The 14,364-nt window shown below is 52.1% G+C and overlaps 1 protein-coding gene across 2 annotated transcripts in view; it reads right to left on the minus strand.

Moving 5' to 3' along the window:
- KIF26B (kinesin family member 26B) overlaps positions 1-14,364 on the minus strand; it is a 412,513-nt gene that overhangs the window by 74,799 nt on the left and 323,350 nt on the right. For both annotated transcript variants that reach the window (XM_081824476.1, XM_081824475.1), the window contains 3 exons: positions 6,266-6,472; positions 1,806-1,899; positions 508-770 (listed from right to left, as the gene is read on the minus strand). In XM_081824476.1, coding sequence (XP_081680602.1) covers positions 508-770; positions 1,806-1,899; positions 6,266-6,472 — 564 coding nt within the window. The remainder of the gene's footprint in view (positions 1-507; positions 771-1,805; positions 1,900-6,265; positions 6,473-14,364) is intronic.

Genomic DNA, 14,364 nt, shown 5'->3' on the forward strand with positions numbered 1-14,364 from the left:
ACACACAGCAGTCCTGCATCATGCCCGGCAAAGGTGGACTGGAGCTTCTCTGGGCTTCCACAGCTCTAGCAATTACATCATGGCTCTAATTAGAAAGTGGTTATTACTTTTTCCTACCGCACTAGTAAGCCGGCAGTAAAGCCAGGGCCAGAAACACGGTTTATAGAGCCATAAACAGCCCCAGTAATGGCTGGAGCTCTTTGTGCAGAGCAGTAAATATTTCGGCTTGTTGTTTAAACAAAAGAAAGACTGGACTTTCTTTTTTCGAAAGGGGCATAAAGAAAGTGAATTCCATTTCCCCCGAACGCTACAACAATCGCGGCTCCTGCTCATTGTCAATTAGATTCAAGGTACAAATATTTAGGTTGGGTGAGCGGATGGCTCTGCCGCTGCAGGCCATAAAGTTCCCGGCCACCTTCAGGTAAACACTCGCAAGCCCACCCGGTTTACAGGTGGACGGAGCCGCGGGGATCATGGGGTGCGGCGCCCCAGGCAGGAGCCGCTCACCTGCGTGCCACAGATGGGGTCCTCACACAGGTACACTCCCGGGGACTGGCCATCCTGCAGGCTGCCCGTGGCCACCTCGGCCAGCAGGTCCCGCAGGTTCTCTTCTTTGCCCCACACTTCCACAGCTGAGATCCGCACCGAGAACCGGGCTCCGGTCTTCTCCTTGCGTTCATTGATCAGCTTGAAGAGCCAAGAGATAGCACAGGGGATGATGCCAAGGTTCTGCATGGAATCGTCCTTTCCAATCATGGTGTAGGATTTCCCTGGGGGGAGCGAGGCAAGGAAGGAACACAGTGTGAGTGTCAGGGCAGGGGGGGATGCATTCCATGAAGTGTTCCCCCCCAACCTGCAGGGAAGCTGGGGGAAGGGAAGGAAGGAAAGGAAAAGGAGGGAAATACTAAGCATTGATGACACAGCAACAAAGGGCATTTCCTAGTACTAGGGACAAAGAATGTGAGCACCCAGATGGAGGACAGGATTTAAGTCCGGACTGAGCTCACTGTGATGGTTCTTTTTATCACCACCCCACAGATTAAATCTACAGACTTGCACTTTATATCCTTCCTCAAGTTAAATGCAGTGTATATTTTTATAGCAGGAGCAAATTCTATTAAAATCTGCATTGCTGCTTTGATCAGAGATCAAGAAGACCGAAGGGAGCTGAAATGAGCTTTCTGTCTCGGCCTCGAACTGGCCTCCCTCACTGCAAAGCCTTTGTGGGAACCTCTGCCAAGGAGCACTTCTGGAGTTCCCCAAATTCCTAACTTCCCAGCACGTAAGGTAAGGCCTGCTGAGCAGATGGCCCCAGGCCAGGATTAAGAAGGCCCCTGAAGGGGGTCCAGTCAACCAAACCCCTGTCCGGGTGCTCCCCTGCCCCCCTTCTCCTTTCTCGCTCGGCACAGGCTGGAGGCTGTCAGACACTCTCCCCAGACGGGTCCTGACATGGTTGTGGGCTTGGCTTGGAGGCCGCTCCTCTGGCTTATTGTGGGCTCCATCCACCACCACGAACCCAAGAGCCCTGCTTGGCACGTGTTCCTCCTCCTGCTGGCTTTCTGGGCATGCCCCTGACCTGCACCAAGTGGGAAGGACCCCATCACCACTTTCCTAGAACACTGAGTCTCCACTTAGGATGAATGCTACATGTCAAAAGCAGAAATGGTGCCTGGTGATTCTTCAATTGGGCAGGCACCTAAAGGAGACAACCTTCCCTTTCATCTGCAGACTCTGGGACCAGAACAGAAGACCAGACCATGTGCCTGGGAATACACGCGGCAGGAACAAGGAAATTTCTCACTGACCCAGCTTGGCGTGGCCGAAACAGAACACACAGCCGTCCGCCCCGTTGACCACAGACTGGATCACCTCTGCCACGGTTCCAGCACACACTTCAGCCTGGCAAACACGAGACGAGACACACGCAGTGAGTGGACCATTAGCGATGGGAACAGGAGCCCCCTTCCCCGGGGCTTGGGTCCCAGGGTCACGGCATGATAGATGGGTCAGGCCGTAATGCAGTTCTGGGGTGCTCAAAACCCTCCGGGACCTCTGCCTCTTGCAAGCCCGAGCCTTACACACATGACCTGCAAATCACCCCTCTGCTAATTTATAGTGCATTTCAGCTGCTGTGTCTGCAAGCCAGGTGGGAACCGGCTGGCATGGGACACCGGGTGCTTTCGTGGACCTCAGGCTCTCCCTTGATCTGCCCTTCTGGCCTCCTGGACAAGCCTTTTAAACTTCCCACTGGCCCTCTGGATCCTTCACTCACACACACACAAACACACGCACGCACACACACACACACACAGCACATGAAATGGACCAAGCTTAGTGGGAAAAAGATGATGTGCCATTTCAGAAAAATGACCTTGGGCAACATTGTATTTCTGACAGAAGCAGGAGGCCTGTAATCTACATCTGCTTTCTCTCCAGCCTCCTTCCTCTTTCTTGATCCATATCCCCTTCTTTTCAAAACCAGCCTTTTCTTTCTCTCTGTGCAGAGTCAACGTACAATGTCAAAGGCCACTTGTCAGGATGTTATGATGGCGGTTCTTCAGCCGGCGTGGCTCAGCTCCTACACGACTGTTTAAATCCTGAGACCGCGGCCAGGCTCTTGACTTTCTATCTCCCCATTAACACCCCGTAATACAGCACTCCGCCAACCATGAGAACTCCGTGAATTCTGCGGCTTCACTTGGAGATCTGAGAACTCCCTCTGGGCGGCAGGAGGACAAAATCACGCCCGGTGTGCTGTCCCCACCAGAGTCAGAACTCCAGGAATCCCTCGGAGGCGTCAAAGCAACGCAACCCCCATGGGAATCCGAGAGCCACAGCCTTGCCAGGAACGTGGCTGCGGGGGTGCGACCGACCTGAATATTAGGAAATCGATTCTCTCTCCCAAACCAAAATCGAAAAACCACACTCCCACCCGTTCTTGATCGTTCTGGTGGTCGCCTCAGCAACTCGGCTGGGGGCTCCTCCTGGGCCAAGGGGGTGGAAGGATGAGGCTGCCGTGGGGACCGCGGGATCTGTCACACCCCCAGGGCCTCCCCAGCGAGAGGCCGTTTGGAAGTCCCGAGACGGAGGCTGGAGAATCTTGATGGAACTTGCCACAGGGGCCTCTGCAGAGCAGCGAGGAGCCTCCATCTTCTTTGGACAAAAAGTGGGGTGGGGGCCAGGGGGCTGAGAGCCCACCCTGACATAGGCTGTACTCGATGCAAGGGCAGCAGGGAGTAAGCTGGGTGTGTGTGGACCAAACGGCCTTCATCGAATCATCTGTGCAAAGGCCCGAGGACACAGGAGACAGGCCTCCCCTTGCGGAGTTCCTGCCCACCATCCACGGAGAACAGAGTGGTCAGTGACCTGTCCGTCTCTTATTGCTAGGAGCTGACATGGCCCCTGGAAGCGCCCTGCTGCCTTTCGCCTTGGGCCTGCAGAAGCAGGCAGCCTTCCCCAGCCCAGGCCCCCAAGGCAGGGCCAGGTCGGCAGCAAGCCTCTGCTCTCCCACAGGTGTGAGTCCTCCCCACCCCCTTCCTGCTCAGGACTGAATATTTGTGTCCTCTCCCACCCCCCAGTTCCTATGTTGAAACCCCACATCCAACGCGATGGCATTTGGAGGTGACAAAGCCTTTGGGGAGGTGACTAGGTCATGGGGGTGGAGCCTTCCTGAATGGGATTAGTGCCCTGAGGAGAGAGGTCCCAGAGAGCTCCCTTGGGCCACGTGAGGACGCAGCGGGAGGACAGCTATGAATCAGAAAGGGGCTCTCGCTGGACATTGGATCTACCAGTGCTTTGACCTGGGACTTCCCAGACTCCAAAACTGTGAGAGAGATATTTCCCTAGTTTATAAGCACCCCAGTCTGTGCCGTTTGTTATGGCCGCCCAAATGGACCACGACACCTTCCCAAAGCCAGAGCCTCAGAGGTCTGCCCCGCAGGGGGCAGTGGGTGGCTGCCAAGGCCTCTCAGGCGTCCTAAGGAGGGCTCATGGGGGCAACGAGGAGCAAGGGCTGTTCTGGTCTCTGCTGAGCTTCAGGAAGCTGATGTCCCGACAGACTGACAGAAAGCCGAGTTCCTCGCTGCCTGGGGCCTCCCTGGGGGCTGCTGCTTCGTAAGCCACAAGGAGGACCTGAGAGCAGAGGCCTCCTCTGTCCAGCTTCCTGCCCCGGAGGCTCACAGGGAGCTCACGGCTGGGGCGCGGAGGCTGACCGCGACCAGCAGCATGACCTTCCCGGCCGCAGCGAGGACAGAACAGTAAGAGCTCACGTGTTTGGAGCCCTCGCTAAGCTCTGGCTCTCTTTCACCAGCGGTCTCGTGTGTGTTGACTCCGTGGGTAGGATGGTGGGAGGGCACACCGTGCACGACACAGTTGAAGGGGAAGGATCCAGGAGAGCTGTCTCCTCAGGAGAGAGACTGTGAACGTGAGACTAATCTTTGCACCTCGGTTTCCTTGTGCCTGATGTGAAGCACTGTATTAGGATACTGGCCATTTTAACAAAAGGCAAGCATTCCAAAGCCAGAGTGACTATAGCATTGTGCGTCTGGGCTCTGCAACCAAGTGTGAAATGTCAGTAAACAGGAGTAATAAAAATGGCTCTTTTTTCTGGAATAAATCTAAAACTCATTAATAGTCCACACTGAATTTGGGGTTTGCTTTGGGATGCTTACAACTTGGGGAGAATTGCTTTAGAAAAGTTTTTTAACTGTGTTAGTTAAATTATTTGTAGGCCATTTATTAGACACAACGTCAGGGTTGGATGAGTGAGCCCATGGGCGGGCAGAACACACAAAATGTAATAAGAGAGAAACCATCGGACTGGCTTGTAAAGTGTTTTGTCTTTTCATGGTAAAACTCTTTGGGGAAGCCACCTGCGTGGCTCATTAATGAATGCAGCCTAATGTGCTGTGGGTCTGGTATACTATCAGGGCCCGAGCGAGCACCACCACATCCCACACTCAGAAGCAGCATGGAGGGAATTAACAGGAGCCATTAACATCTTGTCTTCTTTAGGTTCTGCTATAGGCCTAAGTTACTCCATTGTACCCCGTTTTGTATAAATCTTGGGAAGTGCTGGAAATTTGTCTGGAAGACAGAGCTGTCGGTGGCCAACATGCAGGCAAAGTAGGTCACCATATACCTATAACCTGGGTTATGTGTCTACTAGAAGCTTCTGTCGCGCCAACTCCTTCCAGATGAATTGCACCAGATGGTGCAACTGAATCTTCCAGTAGACATCTGTTCTTACTGGGATTGGCTCCAGGAGCTCTGGTCCAGGAATCTTGGCACCCTGGGCCCCCAAGAAGCTTCCAAATTATCGTCATTGCGGTATGGCCATAATTCTCCACCCGTGTGTGTGTGCCCCTTACAATGTGAATTTGCAACTCCTCCACTTAAGAGGTGGGGTCTCTTCCCACCCCTCAAACCCGAGCCAATAGAACGCAGCAGAGGCAATGTGCTCTCAATTCGGAGCTACTTCTCAAGAGGCTTGTGTACTTGGATCATGCCATTGCCATGAAAGCAAGCCTGCTGGCTGATGAGAGACAACGTGGATTCTAGATCAGCCCAAAGCCAGCCAGTCCCCAAACATGTGACGGCATCCAGCCAAGACTGCAATCCATACGTGAGCCAAGCTGGAAACAAGAATGCTCGGCAGGCCCGTAGATTCATGAGGAGTGGTAAATGCTTATTGTTCTGAGCCACTGAATTTTAGGGTGGTTTGTAATGCAGCACTAGCTAATACAGGAGCTGTCCTGAGCCTCTCTTCTTCTCCTCCACTCCACTCTACTGACTTGGGCCACGGGCCTGTCAACCTCAGCTTCTCTGCCTACCACTTGCCCTAGAAGCCTGCCTAACTCTAACCCAGCTCCTGGACGCCCCCAGAAGCCCAGGCAGGAGTGGGGTCCTCATGGACCACAGACACCACCACCTCGATGCAGGTGGTCCTGAAACTCCCACTTCTGCCTTCTGTCTTCCTGCTTCTGTAAGCCATCGGCTGACTGGCCCCCTCTTCCTTCTCTCCAAGGATATGTTTTGTTGAGATCCCGGCACAGATCCTGCCCAAGCTGACACCAATAATTCAAAAGGACTGAGCTACTCAGTGGAGCTCTGACTGGTTTCCAGAAGTTGTAGGGATGGAAGAACCAACGCATCAGAGCGCTCTGGGAGACACCCTCTGGGCTCACAGGCCCTCGAGAATGGTCAAAGCTTCTCAAAACCAATCAACGTTGCCTGAGCCTGAGGGGGTGGGAAGGGTGACACACACCTGAGAAGCATCTTGTGGAAAAACAGCATCAAAGGCGAACATCTTAGGAGGAACTTGGTTGCCTCTCTTTTGGAAGACGTTTTGACCTCCACATGTCAGGGGGTCATACAGGGTGATCTGCTTCTTCCGTGGGTCCACCTTTAAGAAGGAGCTGGATTCTGAGGTATCTCGAGCCAGTGTGGAGCAAATGCGAAGCATGACTTTCACCTGCCAAGACACAAAGGCAGGACAGGACATGGAGTGAGATGGCTGGATGCTTCCTGAAGGGGCCGCCTCGTGGGCTCTGGAGATGCAAGTGTACATGGTGGCAGGGAACCTTCTGGTAAATGATGATGACCCTCAACGGGTCAAGGGAAAACCAGCTTATTTATAGCTACTAGTGGAATATTTTGATACGTCCATTGCTTTATTATAGAAGTGACACATCACCTTGTCTTCTTATTAATATAAATTGAAGACCATACGCTGGTGGCCCACTTACAGAGAAGACAAGGGAGTGTGGATGGCCGAGGGTTTGGGGCCGGTGTAGTTCCCTTGAAGAGAACTACTCGCAGATCAATAACCCATGGACATAAAAGTTAGCCCTGTAATTTACTCCTGGCCTCTGCTCATCAGGACTCTTGGAGACAAAAACCCACCGTGATTAGTGTCATCATTAAAGGCTAGAGAAATGGCCTGTTTTTAATGGCCAGCATTTGAAATGTGTTCCAAGGAGCAACAGTGATGAAAGATTTGTTTGAAACATGTTATTTGGGATCCCATTAAGTGAGTGCGTAGAAGTTGTCATTTCAGGGAACAAAAGCACATCTGGGCGGGAAGCAGGAGCGGTGCGCGTAACCCACTTCCCGAGTCACCGACCGGGGACCAGACCACGACTGCCCGCTCCACCCCTGCGGCCACGCAGAGCACGCATAGGAAGAAACTGCCTGCCCCGGAGCCCTACGGCGAGTGGAAGTCAGGCCAAAGCCACACGCACACGCGCGTACACACACACACACACACAGCTCTGCGGGCGCAAGGCCTGGGGCCTGGACAGCATTTGCCCCCTTCCCAGTCTCTGTCACTGTGTTGCTAGTTCAGTCCAAATGTGTCCAGCACCTGCTATATGCCAGGCCCTGGGCTAGGCTGGCACTGGGGATGTGAAGGCTGGTGATACACGGGGCGACAGACAGAGACAGGCGATTTTTGTAATACCACGTGGTGAATCCTGCAGCAATGTATAGGTTCCTTCTAAGCTCCTCTCTCTGTCTCGCCTTCCTCATCGGATCAATCGTCAGGTCTGATGAAATGGCAGTTGTGCGGTTTTGGGAGAGGGGTTGTGAATTTTTAAATGAGTATTTCGAATGTGCAGAAATTCTCAGAGAATCATCTGGACTGTGCATCATGGAGTGAAGGCATCCTCCCACTTGTCTTTCCCCTGTCTTTTTCCCCGGATCTAGGGGCCCGGCGTCGCGGTGGAAGGAGCCCATGGCTGGGATGAGGTCGACCCTTTGGGATTCAAATGCTGGTTCTCCCACTGGGAGGTCATGTGATGATTCCTGCATTTCCAGGGGGTCTCTTGTGTGCCGGGGCTGTGCTGTCAGCTATAGGGAATCATGTCGTCCTCCTGAGAAGGCAGCACATCGGCATACCTGTCCAGATTGTACAGAGAGAACAGGTGTTCTAGAACTTACCCCCATCCCTGAAAATGTAGGTGGTAAGGCTGGGCTCTGACCCCACCTCTGTCTGACACCAAAGCCCACACTTTTTCCATCATGGCAACTGCTGCCTCCCCTATGTGGTCCAGCCTTTTGGAGCCTCAGTGCTCTCACCTGTGTAATGGGAACAATGAGGCCTATTTCATGAGACTGTGGGGAGAATGAAATGAATGGACATGTGAAGGACTGAGCCCAGGGTGGTGCTCGATTTCTTCTTCTCATCCTCCTCCTCCTCCCTCCCCCATACCGGTCTCCCTGTGAATGGTGACATCCTTATGTTCTCTCATTACGGTGTTAACGACGAGGTTTTAGAACCCAGCCCTGGATGCTGGGTATCATGAGTCACAAACAGGCTGCCACGGGGGGTCACTGCGGACAGCGTGTGGTGGTAGGCGCTGGTCCTCACAGGCTCCTGTTAGTAAAACAGTCACTGCATATATGACCACAAATCACCCCATCTGTCTACCTTCCACTCAGGCAATTTTCTTGTTCACCGTGAATGTCTCTGATCTTATTTCAGTTCTGTCCACACCTACAGCTCTGCCCTAGTGATGCAGGTGTGCTGAGGGCACGTATTTCGGTCACGACTTCCGGTAGGTGTCTGGGGGCCTCCGGGCGTTCTGTGAGCAAATCCCCTCGCCAGCCTCGGAGTGGTGCAAGTCAGGGATGAGGCCACGCCAGGCAGAACCGATGGACTCACATGGCCCGCTGCTTTTCTATTTCACAATTGCGCATGCAATTTCTGGGTAACCAGAGGTGCCGAATGTAAAATATGAGCTAAGCCAGGCAAGGGCCTGTGGGAAGCAGGAGAGAGGGGGCTGAATTTGCCAGGGGGAATGCTCTTGCATTCTAATGAAGTTCCAAGCCTGCACTTGCATTTCGGCGGACAGGCTAAAGATCCCAGCTGCGGGCCTGGCCAAGGAGGTACTTGGCCCTTTCCACACCCCTGAACTCGGGGTGGGGGGTGGGGAAATGCTACCCTCATTCTTTCCTTTGCAATTCATTTCAATAAATGGGTATATTTTTTCCCCCTTAAAGGAAGGAAATGGGGTTTTTCTGTTTGACTTCCTTGGTGTCATTATCCTTTCCGTCCGCATTCCACTTCCTGCTAAATCCTCTGTAATTAAAGTGCTTCGAGATGCCACTTATGAGCAAGACTGTCCCCCGGACTTCTTGCCAGGAGTTCTCATTTTGGGGGCAAATGCTGGTGGGTTCCTTCCTCCCCTGGAGGCTCTGGGCAGCGGAGAGGGTCCCTGCACTTGGGAACATGCCCCCTTCTCCCAGCTCTCAGGGCACAGGGGCCTGTCTCTGATTCCAGTCCCAAAGGCAGAACCGGCAGAATGAGATCCAGAAAGCCAGGGCACACTCTGGCCCGGCACCCCCGTTCAAATGACAGGAGACTGGTGCTTCCCTACCCAACCCCTCAGGGGTCAGGACCCCACTTTGCCTCATTTATGTGATTGCTCAGGGGACAGTGGAGCCAGCCGTCCCTCGGGGTGGCCGTGGCCTCTGTGTCTTGCTCATTAATCATGGCAGCACCTCCCCCTGGATGGCATGAGGGACTCAGAGAGCATCTGTGCGAGACCGTCGAGAGAGGCGGGGCCTGGCTCCTGAGCTGTGCGGACTCTCCATCAGAGCGGAAGACATGGCCGGGCCGCCCCACGGCCTTCTGGGCACTCATGAGGGGCGGGCCCCAGCAGGCGCTCACTCTTGACTCTACACGTGATCATGAGCATGGGTGTTCCTGTCTGGCCCTAGTCACCAGGTACAAGTACATGGTACACCCCTGGGGGTCTCCTCATTGCCCACCTCTCGACCCAGAAGCTGTCCAGTGGGAGGCTTCCTTCAGACACTAAGGCAAAGGAAGGCTTTGGGCAAATGTGACCTTTGGAAGGATCTCTCACCACCCAGAGAAGACCATAGCTGGTGGTGAGGAGGTGGGGGAAAGAGAGAACACAATCACCATTCTCATGCAGCAGCTTTGTTTAAACTCCTTTGTGGGTCCCCATGATGCTCAACAGACACACGGGAAACAGTGACTGGTCCCCAGGTCACGTCTCAGCCCCAGCAAACGCTCAAGGTAAGTGTGTCAGGGGGTACGCTGTTTCCCCCCCAAGGGTAGAGGCTGCAGAATACACTAAGCACTAACACCTTTTACTTCGTTTACACTTTTATATTTTGAATCTCCTTACACTGATGTCTATGTTCACAAAGTTTTAAGAATCAGGTCAGTAGAAATGAGTCAAGGTGAAGCCAGATCAACCTAACAAGAAACACCCTTTGCATCATCTTTGTCTTGATCCCAGAGTATCCGAGTTATTTCCAAACCTTCCATATCGATTCTTAAGTTCCTAACACATGTCTGGAAATAGTTCAAGGCAAATCAGACACCAATGTCTTAGGTTTGTCAAAATCCACCAACAAGAAGAAGAGCGAGAAAAGTGAACAAGTAAGATTGTCAGGGGGAGCGTAGAACAAAGGACTCACCCACTGAGATGGAACAGACGGAACGGCCAAACTGCAGAGCTGGTAGGCATCCCATGAGTCTGGCCCGGGACCCCACATCCCACCTACTGAGGCCGGCACCTGCAGTGGGGGTGCTGGGGTTCCTCGTGACGAATGTAAGCCACGGAAATATCCACCACCCTGCCCTGGCAGGTGACCTTCTCCACCTCTGACGAGAGATAGCACGAGTTCGGGCAAAAGGCAGAGTTGGCATCCCAGCCCTGCCTGGTGGCAGTGCAGGGTGGGGCACAAGCAGGCAGCCCCGTGCTGGTCTCAGTGCGCACCAGGACGCCTTCCCTGGTTTCTACATATTTTCAGATGGGTTCAGCTCTTGAGGGACAAATGAAGGACAACAGAAGGGTCCATTGCCTATCATGAGTGTATCTCCTTTCTAACAGTTTCCAGCATGCACCACAGTGAACGGGGAGCCCAGAGACTGGGTTCTAGTCCAGATGGCACCACCACAGAGTCGTGTGGGCCTTGGTATCCTTATCCCTAAAACGGCCTGTTGTGCCACCCCCCTTGAAGGACAGTTGGGAAGCATACAAATGCAAAATATTATTCTCAAAAGAAAGGATGCATATCCCTCAAATCAACATGTAGAAAATACTTTTCTGTATTAGATTAATCATAGCAGAAGCCTTTCTACTAGGCTTAAGTTTTAAAGATTTATTTTATCTGAGAGAGAGACAGAGAGAGCAGGGGGGAGGGGCAGAGGGAGAGGGAGAGAGAGTCTTAAGCAGACCCTGTGCTGAGTGCGGAGCCTGATGTGGGGCTCGATCTCATGACCCTGAGATGATGACCTGAGCCTAAACGAAGAGTTGGACATGTAACTGACTGTGCCACCCAGGCACCTTAGGCTTAATTTTAAAAATTAAAGCAAAAAATTCTTTAATGAGCATGAACATACATAGTGACATGAGAGATGAGATCAAATTATTTTCCTCCCCCCCCAACAAATTAAAGACGATGTGGTCTGCTTACATCTTTTGCAAAGGTAAGTAATCACTTAAATTTGATCTGAACACCTAAAATCGAGATCTGGTGTTTATTTTATTCCTTTCTTTTCTGTCTTGATCAGATGAGCTGGATGTGCTCACGTTGTCTACTTATGGCACATTAATTCCTTCCGGAAGCTTCTTCAGGCTTTCCGACTGAGATGATTGGAAGGACAGGAGCTGTGAATGGTGTGTCTTCAGTATGCATTTTTCTCGACACACTCACTTTTCCAATCTACCAAGAAATTCAGCAACCCTCCACAACCTTCCATGCTTAGGACAGTCTGACAAATCTAGTGTAAAAGAGTTTGATGAAGTGCTGATTTCTAAAACGCACCACGAGGGATTAAGGGTGCAATTTTCCAGCTATTATTCAAAGAGCACTTTCCTCTCTATAACCTGATTCTGTTGCTAACCCACCGCTCACCTGCCGACCCCCATTCGTATGACTTTCCTTCCCCCTTTTGATTTACTCAACGTGCCTACTTGACCTGACGGACGAGAGACAGAGGCAAAGAGGTTCCATAAAGGAGCAAATTAAAGCTGGGCTTTACAAAAGGAGAAAGCTTAAACACTTCTCTGGTAAAATGTTTAGAAAGAATCTGAAATTGCTCTTTCTGGAGGCAGATCTTGATGATTTCACGTGACTGAAAGGCTCCAGAAGTTTCTTAGGAGGCTGTGGGAGGCATGGGTCAAACAGCAACAGTGTTGGAACGACCCTCATCCCGGGACCTGTGCTCCCTAAGTTTACAGAGGGAGCCTTTAAACACAGCTGACAAAGTTGGGTTCCATCGAGGCATAGTTACCTTAAAGAACTGTAGATCCACTAACCACAGCTCAGTGGTCACTGATGGAACAAAACCAAACTGGACTGAATTTCTTTGATCAAAACACAATGGTAATCCTCCGTGATCTAGTCAAGGGTCATGGGGCTAGGCCCCTGGAGAAGGTCCAGAGCAATAGGATCTAGTGCCGAGTTTGGGGGGCAGGAGGTGAGTACCCCCCACCCTGCCCAACTTATTCTGGGGGACTGTCTACTCTGTGTCAACAAAATGAATCACTTTATCACTCACTTGGCACCTGCCATCTGTGCAGCAAATGTAACTTCTTCACAATCTCACAAATTTTGTATTTACAGAGGATTTTCTCATATCTTATTTCCATTTGATTCCCTGCAACAGCTTTATTGGGGAAATGTTAATATGATTATTACTAGCATCATCCTAGCTTTATGACCCAGGAGGCTTAAGTAACTGGGTGCTGGGCACTTAAGTGACTTGTCCAGAGCCAGCTGCCCGCTGAGCATCCCAGGTCAGATGGAGCCTCACCCCAAACCCAGCAGGGCTTGAACCCGTTCGGCCGGGCTGGGTCGGAGCTGAACCACCTTTGAGAGAAGATGCCTGCACTGGGCGACTGGCTTCTCAGAGGTGCCAGTGGGTGAGCATGTGGTGCCAGACAGCAAATAATGAGCCCCGACGCCATCAGAGAGGGAGGGGCAGATTTACATTATTAAAAGCCAGGCTGGGAAAGGTGAGAAGTGGTGGCACAAGAAAGCTTAAGTGTGAGACCAGAAAATGGAGCCCAATAATGAGATGTGCTCACTGAACAAGTGCTTGGGGGATGGAGAAGGAGGAGGGAAAGTCCCCAGGCTCCTGGCTGGTGCATCTGTCAGCCCAGCGAGGAATGCAGCCTGGAGGGGAGTCGGTGGCCAGGGAAGGATCCCTCCCCAGAGAGGCGAGAGGCACTGCACCGGGCCAGGCAGCCTCTGGGAGCGAGGTCCCTCACACCAATTAGCAAGCTGGGGGAAAGCCGGCCAGGCTGGGAGGACGAGGACGGGCATATTTCAGGAGCTGGGTTGGAGGCAGGGACTGAACTCACAGTGTATGCAGAAGAGGCCCCATCTCTTAGCGCAGCGTATCTGGCAACATATTTCAGATGGATGAGCTGGTTTAAAAACACGTCCTAAGACACAGTCATTCTTGGGTCCAGAGTGACGTGGGATATGGGGTTCTGAGGCGTCCCCGGAGATGAGCAGCTCCAAGGTTAAGGACACCCGCACGTCCTCCCTATGGCCATGTGGAGCGTAGCCTGGAGTCTGGGAGACAGGCTGCCTGGGCCTGAGCTCTGGCTGTGCTGTTCACGGATGTGTATCTGTGCCCAAGTGACTTAACCTCCTCCACCCTGCATCTAGAAACTTGTCCTAATGAACACAACGCCCCGAGCAGGGCTGTCGTGATCATAAAAAGAGCAGATGCCTACAGCACCCCTTACAACTGCACCTGCTACATAATGAATGTTCCTTAAATCCTAGCTGTTAGGACTTTATAATACCTATATTATGTGATAGTATATCAATACGACAAAGTTTTAGTATTTCACAAATTTATAATATAAATTTAAAAATGACTATTGTTGAGGGTGTGAGTCTACTGGAAAGATCATGAACTTTGAGGTCAGATACCAGCTCTTTCTAGCTGTGTGACCATGAACATATTATTTGAACATAGTTTTCTCACCAGTATAGGGGATAATAACCATTCTCTGGAAGGACTTACGTGATTATTAGGCAGATAATCGTGCTATGCACTTGGCACAAAGCAGTCTCTACAGCGATTTACCGTCACCCTGAACCCACGTTCATGGCGGTGATGAGAGCTCATGCCCTCCAGAGCCCAGCATGAGGTCATGGCTCTCTCAGCAATCCCTTCCACCACCTTTGGCCCAGGGCTTCCGCAGACCTAGTTACTAGACCCTTTCTGGTTTATGCCATACGCACCAGAGGCCTAGAGAGAGAAAGTGTCCCGCCGTGCAGACTTGCCCTGTGCCCCCCAATTCTTACAGATCCAAGGTGAAGCTCAGGATTTCCAATTTCCACCCACTCTTTCTTTCACCTGAGTTT

Source organism: Leptonychotes weddellii, chromosome 6 (genome assembly GCF_054177405.1).
Source record: "Leptonychotes weddellii isolate Sample4059 chromosome 6, ASM5417740v2, whole genome shotgun sequence".
Classification (NCBI taxonomy): domain Eukaryota; kingdom Metazoa; phylum Chordata; class Mammalia; order Carnivora; family Phocidae; genus Leptonychotes; species Leptonychotes weddellii.